We start from the raw sequence: 14,797 nt of genomic DNA on the forward strand, positions 1-14,797 counted from the left end.
ATTTTGCTAAGGTAAAATATATTTTTGGAATGTGATGGTTAGATGTGATAGCTTGTATAATGCACACCTACAAAAAGCACTACTTGGGTTTCTCTTACAGGTCACTGAACTTGTAACTAATAAGATCAAAATATTTTGAATAGGGCCACCTGGTTTGAATGTGGCTTGCTATGTGAAGTACATGCCAGCTACACTAGATGGCCAAAAGTATGTGTACACCCACTTCCAAGTTTGACTATTGCAATAATTCCATTGAAGACACATCTTAATCCTACAACATACAATGACATTCTAGAGAATCATGAGCTTCAAACTTTGTGGCAATGGTTTGGGGAAGGCTGTTTTCTATTCAAGCATTACAATGCCCCTGTACACAAAGTGAGGTCCATAAAGCAATTATTTACTGGTGTCTTTACAAAACACTGAGAAACTGGCACATGAAGGGGAGAATATGGAGTAGGCAGGTTTTTTTAATTATATATATACACAATATATTATGTTCATAATTTGATACAGGGTGTCACCTAGAGGAGGATTGTGGAACATATTCAAACTCCATTTATAGTAGAATAGATTCTCAAAGACCTGACATTTGTGTCTCTGTAAATTCAGACAGCCAGCACCTGGCATCCACAAATCAGAGTTAAATGTTACAATAAAATAAAAAGAGATAAAAGAAATTAATCTTCCCAGTAAATTATTCGATATTAGAGATCCTGCTTTTATCATTTCACATAAGAAAAAGAGACAGAGAGGTGGAAATATTCTTAATTTTTGTAAATAAAAGGAGAGATTTTTATTAAAATATCCATAATCATTAAGAACAATCTGCTGAACATATGTCAATATTCCTTTTCCTCCCTGCTCTCTACCAAAAACACTAAAGGAAAAATGAATTAAAAGATTAAAAAGCCACCAGGGCAGCTTCACTCCCAGAAAAAAACAAAAATTGGTTCTGTCTACTCTTGATTTAACAGAAACACAGTTACTGAGTTACTCTTGCTTATCAGAACTTAAAGATTTACTTCTTAAAGTGGGAGTGAGTACCTACGACCAGATAATTGTCCCGTGACAGCTCTCTCTTGACCGGGGACTTTCCATTAGACTTGCAGCTTTTGGTTCCAGGCCGGGTGATCACAGTCATCCTGCACGGGTCATGCTTTAACAAGTACGTACCAAAGGTTTCCCATCCACCACCAACTCGCACCATGGCATGCTTATCATTTAACATCTGGAAAAGAGAGTGCGAGAGAAAAGAATGCACAAGGATTATGACTTTAACCGACAGAGACCCTGCAGATTCAACAACTGCTTATAACAATTAAATAAATAATATTAATTAAATACTAGTAAAACTACACATAACAATAGGTGACACACTGTAACACAACAGCAGTTTTGGCAGGGAACAAATCTTAATCTTGAAGTGTTAACTGTCAGAGCTTGCTAAAGTCACACAAAAAGGAAAGCAATGCTAGTTGACAAAATTGCTTTTTGTGAATTTTTTTTTGTTGTTGTTGTTGTTGTTGTTGTTTTTTTGGTTAAAAATACACTTTTGCTAATATTGTTTTCTTATTTCCCATCATGTTACTGATGTACTGATTTTTACATTTCCTAAAAATAAGTACTTTTTTTTTTTATTATTATTTGAGAAATTTTTCCTAAGCATAGCAAAAATGCAACACTGGACATTAGTGGTCAAACTTTTTTTATATTCACATAAAGGAACCTATTCAGTAAATCATATATAAACTATTCCAAATGATTTTCAGCTGTTTTCTGTGCTATTCCGTTATCCAAAAATGGTATTCATGGTAAATTAAATATACATTACATAGAGATGGGTATTTTTAAGCATTTTGATTATACTAGCATATATACAATTGTGACGGGTATCTAGATTTCTTCTGAAGGAGAAAGCGGGAGCCGGGTAAATGTCCAATGTAAGCCTTTTATTTAACAATACTTTTCAGTATAAACACCTAAATGGTCTCGCTTTTCAGCAAAACAAATGCACTCGGTCACACACACAGCTTCGTGCGTCTTTCTCTCTATCCTCCGGCGGTTTGGACTGCCCTTTTTAACCCCTTCCAGCTCTCACTACAACACAAAACAGCTGTTAGAGGTGATTTCCCACAGGTGTCAATCCTTACCACTTTTCCTCTCCTGGCCTTGCACGCCACAGACGTCACTCGGCCACACCCACATCACCATAATAATCAATATCAATAGTCCTTATAGTTTAAAAAAGTCACATTTCTGTTCAGGAGACTTTTCATGAGATCACCTTTACTGATTAAAATAAAGTATTTTTCATATACTTTAGAACTTCCACTAAATGGTTTTTGAACCCTAAATGGCCATTGTTTTTCCAAAATTCACCCCATTGCAAAATTATTTTATATATTATTTAAATATATTATATTTTTAAGCATATTTAATATTGCTTATTTTTACACAAATTACAATTTTTCCATCTTATTGTACTGTACATTTATAATTATAAACGAAACCACTGTCTGCATTGCTTGGGAATATTTGAGGAAAAAATCCTGTGTGTAGTGGGGGCAGGTTTAAGTGGTTTACGAGGACTTTTTTTTAGGTTACAAACTGGTAATTACAAGGGTATTATGCTATAAATGTGGTTTATGAGGACATTTCTAGTGTCCCCATAATTCAAATCGCTTAAAAAAAAAACATACTAAATGATGTTTTATTGAAAATGTAAAAATGCAAAAAGTTTTTTGTGAGGGTTAGGTTTAGGGGTAGGATTAGGGGATAGAATCTATAGTTTGTACAGTATAAAAATTATTATGTCTATGGAGAGTCCTCATAATGATAGCTGCACCAACATGTGTGTGTGTGTGTGTGTGTGTGTGTGTGTGTGTGTGTGTGTGTGTGTGTTTAATGATTTTCCTAAGACACCCCTCCTCCTTTATAAAATATTCAAAGTCTACATCTAATATGCAGCAGATCCAAAGAAAGAAAAATTATATCAGTCAGAGAGAGAGAGAAAAAGAAAGAGAGAGAGAGAGACTGTGCTGTTAAAATCTCATTAAGCCTAATGAAACACTACCTCATAGCACCAGCTGAGCACCAGTGCAGGACCAATATGCACACACACACACACACACACACACACACACACACACACCCCTATGATGCTTTGAACTCCAAAACCCACTAGAGTGGTGTACATCTCCCTTGCTGCCATGGCAACCGCTACCGGGCAAATACAATCCAAGAAACATAAAATAGAAATGCATTGAAACTGAGAAAGTAAGAGAGCACAGGAGGGGTCATGTCTCTTGAGAAATGTCTCTCTCCCCTGAGGCACTGCCAGTCATTTATTCCCTCCTCCCCTCCACCTTATCAGTCTTGACCCTCTCATTACAAAGCTGTTAAGCTGCTGGTAATACAACCAGATTTATATGTTTTGCCCCTCCCACCCCTCCAAACCCTTTTAGCTTGATGCATCCTGATAGAGGGATTCATACACACACCACACACACATTTGCCAGGCTGGGTAATTCTAATTACAATGCAATTTGATCAGTCTCAGCTGTTTCCAAGCAGATTAAAATATCAGGGCTGACAGTGATGGTGATACACGAGAGAACCGTGATTGAGGGGGTAGCCTGTTTAAGGATACCCCACTTGTCAGTCAATTTTCAGAGCTGCTGACCTGTGCACAAATAAAACAGTTGGCAGTCAGTGGTGACAGAATGAGAATATATGTTTTCTAAGAGAGATTCACAAAAAGACATTGACGAAATAATGGAGTGGAACTCTGACAGGGCAGTATGCTCCTATATAAACAATAGAAGGCTTGATGTCTGCGAGTGCAAATTCCAAACACATTCCATTTTATTTCCCTTCAAAATAATCCTCTCCTCACCTCTCTCCCCATTCTCTATTATAAACCTGATGATAGCAGGATTGATTTGAGTCTCCATTTCTCCTCTACTGAAATATTTATGTGGAAGAGAGTGGCCTTGCTGTTGTTTTTAAACACATTACCACTAGATGGCAGCTTCTGTATCCTTCTGAAATAGTAGGCCTACCTACCTCATTAGAACTGGGCCTGATGGAGAACACATCCTCTAGTCTAGATTGATTTTGGGCAACAAAATTTCAATTTGTGCAAAGTATAAAGCTCGGATTGGAGGTTTGCATCTTTTATCTGTCAACCCTGAGCGTGTTAAAAGCTTGTGGAGGTGCATTTGTCCCAATGCAAGATAACTGAAAAATCAAATGAAAAAACGTTTCCAGGATAAATGAGCAGACCCGATTAAACCATGTGGGGTGCCGAATCTGGCCCACCAGCCATAGTTTACCCACGCCTGCTCTAGATACTGCTGTTGCTCAAATAGGCAAGGCAAGGGGGTGGGGGTGGGGGGAGGTGTGGTCAGTGCATACATCTATTTATATTAGTGAAGTATGACATGTAAGGAAGTGGACATTGCTTTAAGACTATACAGGAAGTGCGGCTTTCTCTTAAATTTCGTAATTGCCGCAATGACGAGTTTAATTAATGTATAGTACAGGTAATCTATATAAATTGGATTTCAATCTTTGTGTGAATAGAAGTGTAAAATATCATATCATAACATCAAGGAACACAGTCTGCTTTTTCTACATAAATATGTCTATATAATCAATGGACGCATGGCCCGTTCACGGCAAGTCAGAGCCCATTGTACAAAGGTGCCTCTGTTTGTTTCTGTCAGGCAGCAGATGCCCTAACTCCGCCCCCACCCTAATCCTAACCATATGGAGCCTGTAAGGCTGAGTACCCTGCCAGGAACAACCTGAGGCACCTTTCTTCCATCACGTAAGTCAGACCACTCAGTGTCCATCTTGAGAATGCTCTCGGGTGGCTATAGAGCGCAACAGTGCCCCACCCACTTATTCAGCGCCTGGGTTACAGAAGTATTTTTCCCTTTAATTTCTTCCATAGACTTTTCAAAAAACCCTCCATTAAAGAGTTGTAAAGCATGAACCAAACCAACCAGCTCCGAGGTAAATCTTAACATTACAGACTTTAAGACAAAAAAGTGTTTGAAAATCTGACAAAAAGTCAAAGGTACAAGTCTGTGTACTTACCGTCTTTCACGACGGCACGTAAAACAATCCCATGAAGCACTGCAAATGACATGATCGAATGTAAAACTATGGAAATATATAAAACTATTAATTTTAGGTTGTTGATTATAAGTATAGAAACAATATAGTTTATGTTTATTGCATAATATTCTGATATACACAAATATACAGGTGCATCTCAATAAATTAGAATGTCGTGGAAAAGTTCATTTATTTCAGTAATTCAACTCAAATTGTGAAACTCGTGTATTAAATAAATTCAATGCACACAGACTGAAGTAGTTTAAGTCTTTGGTTCTTTTAATTGTGATGATTTTGGCTCACATTTAACAAAAACCCACCAATTCACTATCTCAACAAATTAGAATATGGTGACATGCCAATCAGCTAATCAACTCAAAACACCTTTCCTGAACATTTTTAGTGAATTGTTGGCCTTCTGGAAAGTATGTTCATTTACTGTATATGTACTCAATACTTGGTAGGGGCTCCTTTTTGCTTTAATTACTGCCTCAATTCGGCGTGGCATGGAGGTGATCAGTTTGTGGCACTGCTGAGGTGGTATGGAAGCCCAGGTTTCTTTGACAGTGGCCTTCAGCTCATCTGCATTTTTTTGGTCTCTTGTTTCTCATTTTCCTCTTGACAATACCCCATAGATTCTCTATGGGGTTCAGGTCTGGTGAGTTTCCTGGCCAGTCAAGCACACCAACACCATGGTCATTTAACCAACTTTTGGTGCTTTTGGCAGTGTGGGCAGGTGCCAAATCCTGCTGGAAAATGAAATCAGCATCTTTAAAAAGCTGGTCAGCAGAAGGAAGCATGAAGTGCTCCAAAATGTCTTGGTAAACGGGTGCAGTGACTTTGGTTTTCAAAAAACACAATGGACCAACACCAGCAGATGACATTGCACCCCAAATCATCACAGACTGTGGAAACTTAACACTGGACTTCAAGCAACTCGGGCTAAGAGCTTCTCCACCCTTCCTCCAGACTCTAGGACCTTGGTTTCCAAATGAAATACAAAACTTGCTCTCATCTGAAAAGAGGACTTTGGACCACTGGGCAACAGTCCAGTTCTTCTTCTCCTTAGCCCAGGTAAGACGCCTCTGACGTTGTCTGTGGTTCAGGAGTGGCTTAACAAGAGGAATACGACAACTGTAGCCAAATTCCTTGACACGTCTGTGTGTGGTGGCTCTTGATGCCTTGACCCCAGCCTCAGTCCATTCCTTGTGAAGTTCACCCAAATTCTTGAATCAATTTTGCTTGACAATCCTCATAAGGCTGCGGTTCTCTCGGTTGGTGGTGCATCTTTTTCTTCCACACTTTTTCCTTCCACTCAACTTTCTGTTAACATGCTTGGATACAGCACTCTGTGAACAGCCAGCTTCTTTGGCAATGAATGTTTGTGGCTTACCCTCCTTGTGAAGGGTGTCAATGATTGTCTTCTGGACAACTTTCAGATCAGCAGTCTTCCCCATGATTGTGTAGCCTAGTGAACCAAACTGAGAGACCATTTTGAAGGCTCAGGAAATCTTTGCAGGTGTTTTGAGTTGATTAGCTGATTGGCATGTCACCATATTCTAATTTGTTGAGATAGTGAATTGGTGGGTTTTTGTTAAATGTGAGCCAAAATCATCACAATTAAAAGAACCAAAGACTTAAACTACTTCAGTCTGTGTGCATTGCATTTATTTAATACACGAGTTTCACAATTTGAGTTGAATTACTGAAATAAATGAACTTTTCCACAACATTCTAATTTATTGAGATGCACCTGTATATAAAAGCAGGGAGACCAACTCCTTTGCATCATTCAGAGTGTGTCATTGAAGTGGGTGGTCGCTTCACAGGTCGTGATTTCACAGGCTTTCTTGGCCATGATTCTCTGATTGGTGGATCTTTCACTGCTGTACAGTGGGTAGTGTAGTTGTTCACCAGGAATTCCGCTATTAAACGTGATTTTTTTATACAATTGAGTTGAAATAACGCAGACGGATGGCTTCAACAGAAGCATATACCACGGACTAACAACCTCAGAGCTCACAGTAGGTCTGTCTTTAAAGGTTTATAAGTTATTGTTAAAAATCAATTAGTCTATGGAAAAAAATAATATAATTTTTACTTCCGGAACCCGATTGTTGCACTCTATTTTCTATGTATACAAGCAGCATACAAGTGCAGCTCCTGTATACTTGATTGGGGAAAGACCGAAATCTCCAAAATGGTTGGTCAAGATTATGATCAAATAATATTTTCCAAATCAGGAAAATCTGGCAATAATGGTATTATACTTTTTTTTTCTTTAGCTCAGATGAAGGGGAAAAAATTATATTTTTTAGGCTCAAATTAAATGACGTCCTTATTTAAAAGGTGATTGGCTCTTTTACCTGTAAGGCAGGACTTCCTTTTCTACATCCGCCATATGGTGTTCTGATGTCTCCTATTAATTTTAATTAAAGTGATCCGTCTCTGGCTAATTAGTCTCTGATTCGATTTCAGAGGAGAAAAGATCAATGTTCATCTTCTCTATATGATGATTGGTTAAGCTCTCAAATAGGCGAGACTTCGCAACAAACTGCCAGTAATTATGCTGGCTTGACAAAGCGCCAGCACCAGCACTTGCAGTGCAAAATGGAACAAGACATCCATCTACTGTCAGAGCGACATACCGCAGTGGGTGCTTCCAGTGTAGACAGCTTCATTGATTACAATGGGATCTATTTTCAGGCCAGGCTTTGTCAAGCCAACATCAAAATTTGTCTTGACAAACTTTACCTATATTGTTAAAATATATTGTTTTTGTGATTGACAGCTTATGAAATGTAAGCACCGCTGAGAGCCCAGAGTGTTTGGAGACTTGAAGTAATTGAAACATGCCTGTTTGTTGGCAATCGGATGTAACACATTTATTTCAGCTTTCACAATCAGATATTTGGTTAGTTTTGACCTTATTTAATTATTCTCATCAAAATGCTCTTGTCATGAAGAATCATATTTTCCTTGACATTTTGACATGTAAGAGGTCATTGTACAATAAAAACATAATGTACGTTTCAGAACTCAAAACTTACTCTCCAGTGTGCTGAACAATTATACTTTTGTTCAGCACATTTCTCAAAGGATTCTTTTGAAAACTGTTATGATTCAGGCTTTGTTAAGAAACTTATATTAAAAAGATGCAGCAGTGCCAACAATAATGAACATGACAGTAATGTGTTTGTTTGATATGTAACGAATAAGATCAAATAAACCATGCTGCAATGCTGAGCGGACCATGCTTATTACATGGTTGCTTACCAAAGAAATACATAATTGCTCAAAAAATATTAATTTGAGATTCATTATTTTATTATTTAAGAAGCACAGTGTGCAATGATAGACAAAGGTGTATTATACCCTTGGCTTGCCAGCTGTCTCAACTGTCTTATATTAGCCAAGACGTCTCGTATTTTTGCCGAAATGAACGAGTCAGGATGCCCATTGTCCCGTATTTAAGCAGCTAAACAGTCAAGGGGGATTTTCTCCCCCAGTCGACCGGCAAAACAATCTAGGGGGACTCCCCACCCAGTGAACATCCTGTATTAACTTACATGGGATGCGTACTGAAGCGGCGAAACAACAGTAGGAAACCCCCGTGCCGACTGTCGCTTATAACTCGATTTACAGCTCGATACAGATTAATCCTTTATATTGGCAGTTTGTGTTAATCTGGACTATTTTCACTGCTGTCAGCTTTATTGTATCACCAAATCGTGTATGCCTATAATATAACTATTTGCAACAGTGTGCCGACTTTGTTCCATTTCCAGTTGTTCTTTCACTTGGAACAACTGTAGAAGTTTGATTGCGTGCTTCATATAAATTGGGACATATAGCTATTAGTGACTGCCTGGACTGAGTGCCTTTTTTTGTTTGTTTGTTTTTTTTGTTTTGTTTTTTTTTTTTTGGTAAATCGCTTTCACATTTTCAAGCTTTCATTCTTGAAGAAAAAAAAGAAAAGAAAAAACAGTTTAGCATGTGTTATGGCAGGGGTGTTTGCTCTGCAAAGATGTTAGCCAATCATAACAGTGGGCGTGTACTGTATATTGAAATCTTAAAGGGAAAATAAAAACAAAGCGTTTCAGACAGAGGGCCAAAGAACACGGGGAAACAGTTCATGTAATGCTGTTTTTGTGCAATAAACGTTACTAAAATTGTAAGTGAATTTCAAGGAAAATACAAAAAGAAATGTCACTGTTTGAGTAGTAGTTTGAATACCAAAAACAGTACAGTAAGTCTGTGCTACCACACTTTTGAAAAGCACCAGCAGCCACTGATGTACGGTGGAAGAAATGGTTGAGACAGCAAAGACAGTTCTGTGTGATTTCCCACCTGAAAAAAGCCTGTATTCTTCAGACACAGGAAATGCTATTTAAAGAACACATCAAACAGCTATAGAGACATAAACAACAGGGCCTGTGTGTTTGTGTTTTGCCATCTGCTTCTGTCTCTGCAGCCAACTTTGACGTGGATATGATCCGTATCTTCCCCTTAGACAGGAGTGTAAAAAGTACTCAGAAATTATACTTAAGTGAAAGTATAGATAATGACTGAAAATTTTACTCAATTAAAAGTCCAAGTATCTAGCCAAAAACATACTTAAGTGAAAGTAAAAAAGTATTCACATTAAATTGTACTTAAGTATTAAAAAAGTAAAAGTATCTTTTTTCCTAGCTAGAATGAAATCAAGAGAGAAGATTGTGTGAGAGAGGATGTTGTGACATCTACACATTCGACTCTGTGAAGTATCAGCACTATACAGCCACATGTTTTTTACAAATCTAATATCTTAAACATTTCATTACCGCTAAGAATATACACCGATGCGAGTGAAAACACTGGAGACCGGAAATTGAAAACAGTGGAACACTTCTGCATTCAGGAAAAAGGTGGATAGCATATGACTCATTTTAATGTTTGCATTACATAACCAACTACATTTACAAGCTTGTTTAAGTGTAATCAAATTGAGCAGTAGCTCAACTGATAGAGTGTTGCATATGCGATACAAAGGACCGGGGTACAAGTCCTGAAGAGCATGCGAGTCATGAGCCGAAAGTGTCATAGAAGCACCACAAAAGGATGCAATTGTGTTTTTCACCTCACATATGCTTTTTCTGGCACTATCGGTTAGGTTTAGATTTAAGGTTTAGGGTAGGGAAGTAGGTTTTGTTTATTTAAATCTCGATAGAACATTAATCTTAAAAACCTCATCCGTTTGGGAGAACATTTCACTCGCTTTTAGCGCCACACAGTGGACATTTCAATTCGGAACTGCCCTAATACGTGTAATGAACAAAATATTTTATTTTGCTGCCAGTCAAGCAGCGTTCGTTGCATTGGAGAAGGCACTCACGAATTGCGATGTCAGAGCACCCAGCCCCTTGAGATGTAGAGAAAGATTCTAAATAATCTTTGAAGAAAGTTAGTAATGTTGTTGGTTTTGTGAACTGTTTGAGGTTAGCAACCAAACCTGGCTGTTGAGCAGATGGATGAATTCAATAAAATTCACAATTAATATTTACTCAGATTCCATTATTTTTATTATCATTAGTATCATTATTATCATTGCTGGTTTTATAGTTATTATTATAATGGATAGTTGCCTAACAACAATAAAAATTCAGCAAATAGGGAGTAGAAATTCATAGATATGATTTAAATATTAAGAGGTAAGTGTAGAAATAAATGACATGTACACATTTAATTACAAAAGCCTTTTGTTCTTATATACACTACCGTTCAAAAGTTTCGAAATACTTGACTGAAATGTTTCTCATGATCTTAAAAATCTTTTGATCTGAAGCTGTATGCTTAAATGTTTGAAATTATTTTTGTATACAGAAATATAATTGTGCCACCATATTATTTTATTTCATTATAAAACCAAAATTTAATAAAAAATAATAAAAAAAAATTTTTTTAAATTGATGACTTGGACCAAATAATAAAGAAAAGCATCCAATAAGTGCCCAACATAGATGGGAACTCTTTCAATGCTGTTTAAAAAGCATCCCAGGGTGATACCTCAAGAAGTTGGTTGAGAAAATGTCAAGAGTACATGTCTGCAAATTCTAGGCAAAGGGTGACTACTTTGAAGATGCAAAAATGTAACACAGTTTTGATTTATTTTGGATTTTGATTAGTCACAACACAATTTCCATAGTTCCATTAATGTTATTCCATAGTTGTGCTGACTTTACTATTATTCTCAAATGTGAAATATAATATTAATAAAAAATAAGTGTTTCAAAACTTTGACCGGTAGTGTATATACCGTAAATATATACCGTATATATATATATATATATATATATATATATATAAGTGAACAATCATTTTTGACTTCATAACTGTCCTAAATGTAGAAGTAACAGACATTTAGAATAAAGTTTAGGACAAAAAAACATCAGTGTTTTTCACTTCTTGCTCATAGTTTTGAATGAATTCATCACATTCAGTCAGGCGGTCAAATACGGACTAGTCGCACAAATATTTCAACGTATCTGAAGCTCAAATCATATCCGAAATTCTGCCTCTGCAGATGGTCGGAACTCAACACAACTGCTGTGGTCTGTCATCTGTCGTTTGTCCAATGCAGTGAAAAGACGGCTTCGGTCCAGTAAGACAAAAGAAAATTATCTGTAAAAATGTAGTGAGTACTTTTCAAGTTTAAATAAAATTGTAAGGAGTAAAAAGTAAAAAAAAAATTATTTGGAAATGTAATTAAGTAAAAGTACAAGTATTGCATTTAAATTGCACTCGAGTAAAGTACAAAACCCAAAAAATAATACTCAAGTATAATACTTAAGTATTTGTACTCAATTGCTTTACACCCCTGCCCTTAGACTGCCCTTTGTGTATGTGACGTTGGGTTCACGGAGAGGAAGAGAGGAGATGCAGGAGTAGATAATCAGCCTTTTAATTGAGAATGCTGGAGTGGAACAAACATTTTACAAGGAAATATGCAGAAGTGGATATTTATACAAAAAGTGCTAACGAGGGAATGGAGTACAGGTGAGGAAGATGAGGAACAGATGGAAGTGATGAGGGCAGTGAATTCTGGGAGATGTAGTCTGGGGAAACATTTTAAAATAAGAGTCCTAGCCCCCCTTATAGGGTGACTCCTGGCACCCCAACGATGGATGAGGAGGCTAGGGTGATGCAGAAGGTGAGGAAGGATCCAAGGAAGACGATCAGGAGGCCTGGGGGGTGGCTTCAGGGCTGGGAATGGGTCCGGGGGCCTGGGGGGCGGCTTCAGGGCTGGAATAGAATCAGGAGGCCTGGGAGGCAACCTCAGGGCTGGGAATGGATCCGGAGGCCTGAGAGGTGGCCACAGGGCAGGGACAGCAGGAGATCTGGTAGCAGGAGGAGATGGCTTAGGGGGTAGAGCCATAGAAGGTGGTGCCACGAGAGGCTCGAGGGGCGGATCTGTGGAAGGGGGAGCCATGAGGGTCTTGAGGGGTGGAGCCAGGGAACTTGGTGCCCAGAGAGTAGCCGATGGCTCAAAGGGCCAGGGTGGAGCTGGAGGTTCGGAGGACCGAGGTGGAGCCGGTGGGACTGAGGGCCGAGGTGGAGCTGTAAGGAAGGAGGTCCCCGGTGAAGCTGAAGGCTCGGAGTGACGAAGCGAAGCTGGAGGATTGGAGAGCCAAGGCAGAGCCAGGTGACCGACTGACCAAGGCGGAGCTGGAGGGACGAGGGACCCCGGAGAAGCCGATTGGCTGAAGGACCACGGAGGAGCCGAAGGGACATCGAGCAGAGGTGGGACAGAGGGAATGAATGACCAAGGTGGAGTCCAGGGCTCGGAGGGTCTAGGCGGAGTCGAAGGATATGAGGTTCCTCCTGTCAGAGATATCACAGATGGCAATGGTCGAGCCAGTGACCTGCAAGGAGCCAGCAAACCAGGAGGAGGAGGAGGAGGAGAAAATGTCTTGAGTGGAGCCAGCGGAGGAGAAAGGGCTAGGGTGCTGGATGGAACCAGCGAGTCCATGATGCTGGATGGAACCAGCAGAGTAGAGGGGCTGGACGGAACCAGCAGGGGAGGAAGGGCTAGGGTGCTGGATGGAACCAGTGAGTCCATGATGCTGGACAGAACCAGCAGGGGAGGAAGGGCTAGGGTGCTGGATGGAACCAGTGAGTCCATGATGCTGGACAGAACCAGCGGAGGAGGAAGGGCGCTCGGGGTGGGCACACGGGCGGGAATCCATTCAAGGGTTATAAGTTCCATGAGAGCTGGCTCTGGGACAGGCGAGGCTACTGGCACTGGCTCTGGGATGGGCGAGGCTACGGGCACTGGTTCTGGGACGGGCGAGGCTACGGGCACTGGCTCTGGGACAGGCGAGGCTACGGGCACTGGCTCTGGGATGGGCGAGGCTACAGGCGTGGCCACTGGCTCGTTAACCATGGCAGGCATGGGCGCTGGCTCATTAACCGTGGCAGGCATGGGCACTGGTTTTGGCCCGGGGTTCCCACCATAATTCACAGTGTATGGGGGAAATGTATGGAGAGTTGTTACCTTGGGGACAGGGGCCATGAAAGGCTTAGAGACAGGGGCCGTGGAAGGCTTGGAGACAGGGGCCGTGGAAGGCTTGGAGACAGGGGCCGTGGAAGGTGTGGTGACAGGGGCCTTGGAAGGCGTGGAGACAGGGGCCGTGGAAGGCATGGAGACAGGGGCCGTGGAAGGCGTGGTGCAAGGAGGTGGCAAGGGGCTCCCGCCATAACCCACAATGTGAGGGGAGAAAACTGGGAGAGGTGTCACATTCTCTGTCATACATGTCGATGCAGGTGAAGGGTAATGGAGGTTCAGCGTGTATAGGATATAGTCCGTAAAGGAAAGATTCTACACCTCCGGAAGCACTGTTGTTCTGTGATAGTTTAAACCAATACCGTAAATGGATTTGAGGACATATCCGATATAGAGGTTGTTGCAGTGAGTTGGAAGAACTTTGTAGAATATTCCAAGAAGGGAAGATCCTGCCTGAACAGTTCCATGAAATCCCCTGTTAGCTCCATGCTCAGTGATGTGCTCGTCGAGGTCTGGCTTTCCATGAGAGTGGGATCGCTGGAGTAGAGGAGGACGTTAGGTGGAACAGGAAAGTGGATAAGTATTCTTGGTAGGTCAGTTCTTCTGTGACGTTGGGTTCACGGAGAAAAAGAGAGGAGATGCAGGAATAGATAATCAGCCTTTTAATTGAGAATGCTGGAGTGGAACAAACATTTTACAAGGAACCAATGAAGGAAATACGCAGGAGTGGAACACAACATAAACAATTCATAACCAACTAGTAACACTTTAAGAACTGACCATGGATGAACAAAACTAGAGGATATTTATACAAAAAGTGCTAACGAGGGAATGGAGGACAGGTGAGGAAGATGAGGAACAGATGGAAGTGATGAGGGCAGTGAATTCTGGGAGATGTAGTCCAGGGAAACATTTTAAAATAAGAGTCCTAGGAAAACAAAATGGAGAATAACTGTGACAGTGTAACAGCAATGAATGGTGCACATGTCTTTAATGACTGAGCAGATCAAGAAGTAAGATAAACTAGTGGAACATCAATAGCAAAAATACACAAATGTATAAAAAGTGTTAAAAGGTAATAAAAATAAGAAACTCATGTTAGCCAGATTAATATAAATGTGGGGTTCA

The 14,797-nt window shown here is 40.0% G+C and overlaps 1 protein-coding gene across 2 annotated transcripts in view; it reads right to left on the minus strand.

Annotated features, from left to right (window-relative positions):
• Positions 1-85: 85 nt before the first annotated feature.
• The window catches only part of gas2b (growth arrest-specific 2b), a 37,363-nt gene continuing 22,651 nt past the window's right edge, over positions 86-14,797 (minus strand). For both annotated transcript variants that reach the window (XM_051702775.1, XM_051702768.1), the window contains exon 8: positions 86-1,231. In XM_051702775.1, coding sequence (XP_051558735.1) covers positions 1,022-1,231 — 210 coding nt within the window. In that variant the 3' untranslated portion in view covers positions 86-1,021. The remainder of the gene's footprint in view (positions 1,232-14,797) is intronic.

Source organism: Myxocyprinus asiaticus, chromosome 1 (assembly GCF_019703515.2).
Source record: "Myxocyprinus asiaticus isolate MX2 ecotype Aquarium Trade chromosome 1, UBuf_Myxa_2, whole genome shotgun sequence".
NCBI lineage: Eukaryota > Metazoa > Chordata > Actinopteri > Cypriniformes > Catostomidae > Myxocyprinus > Myxocyprinus asiaticus.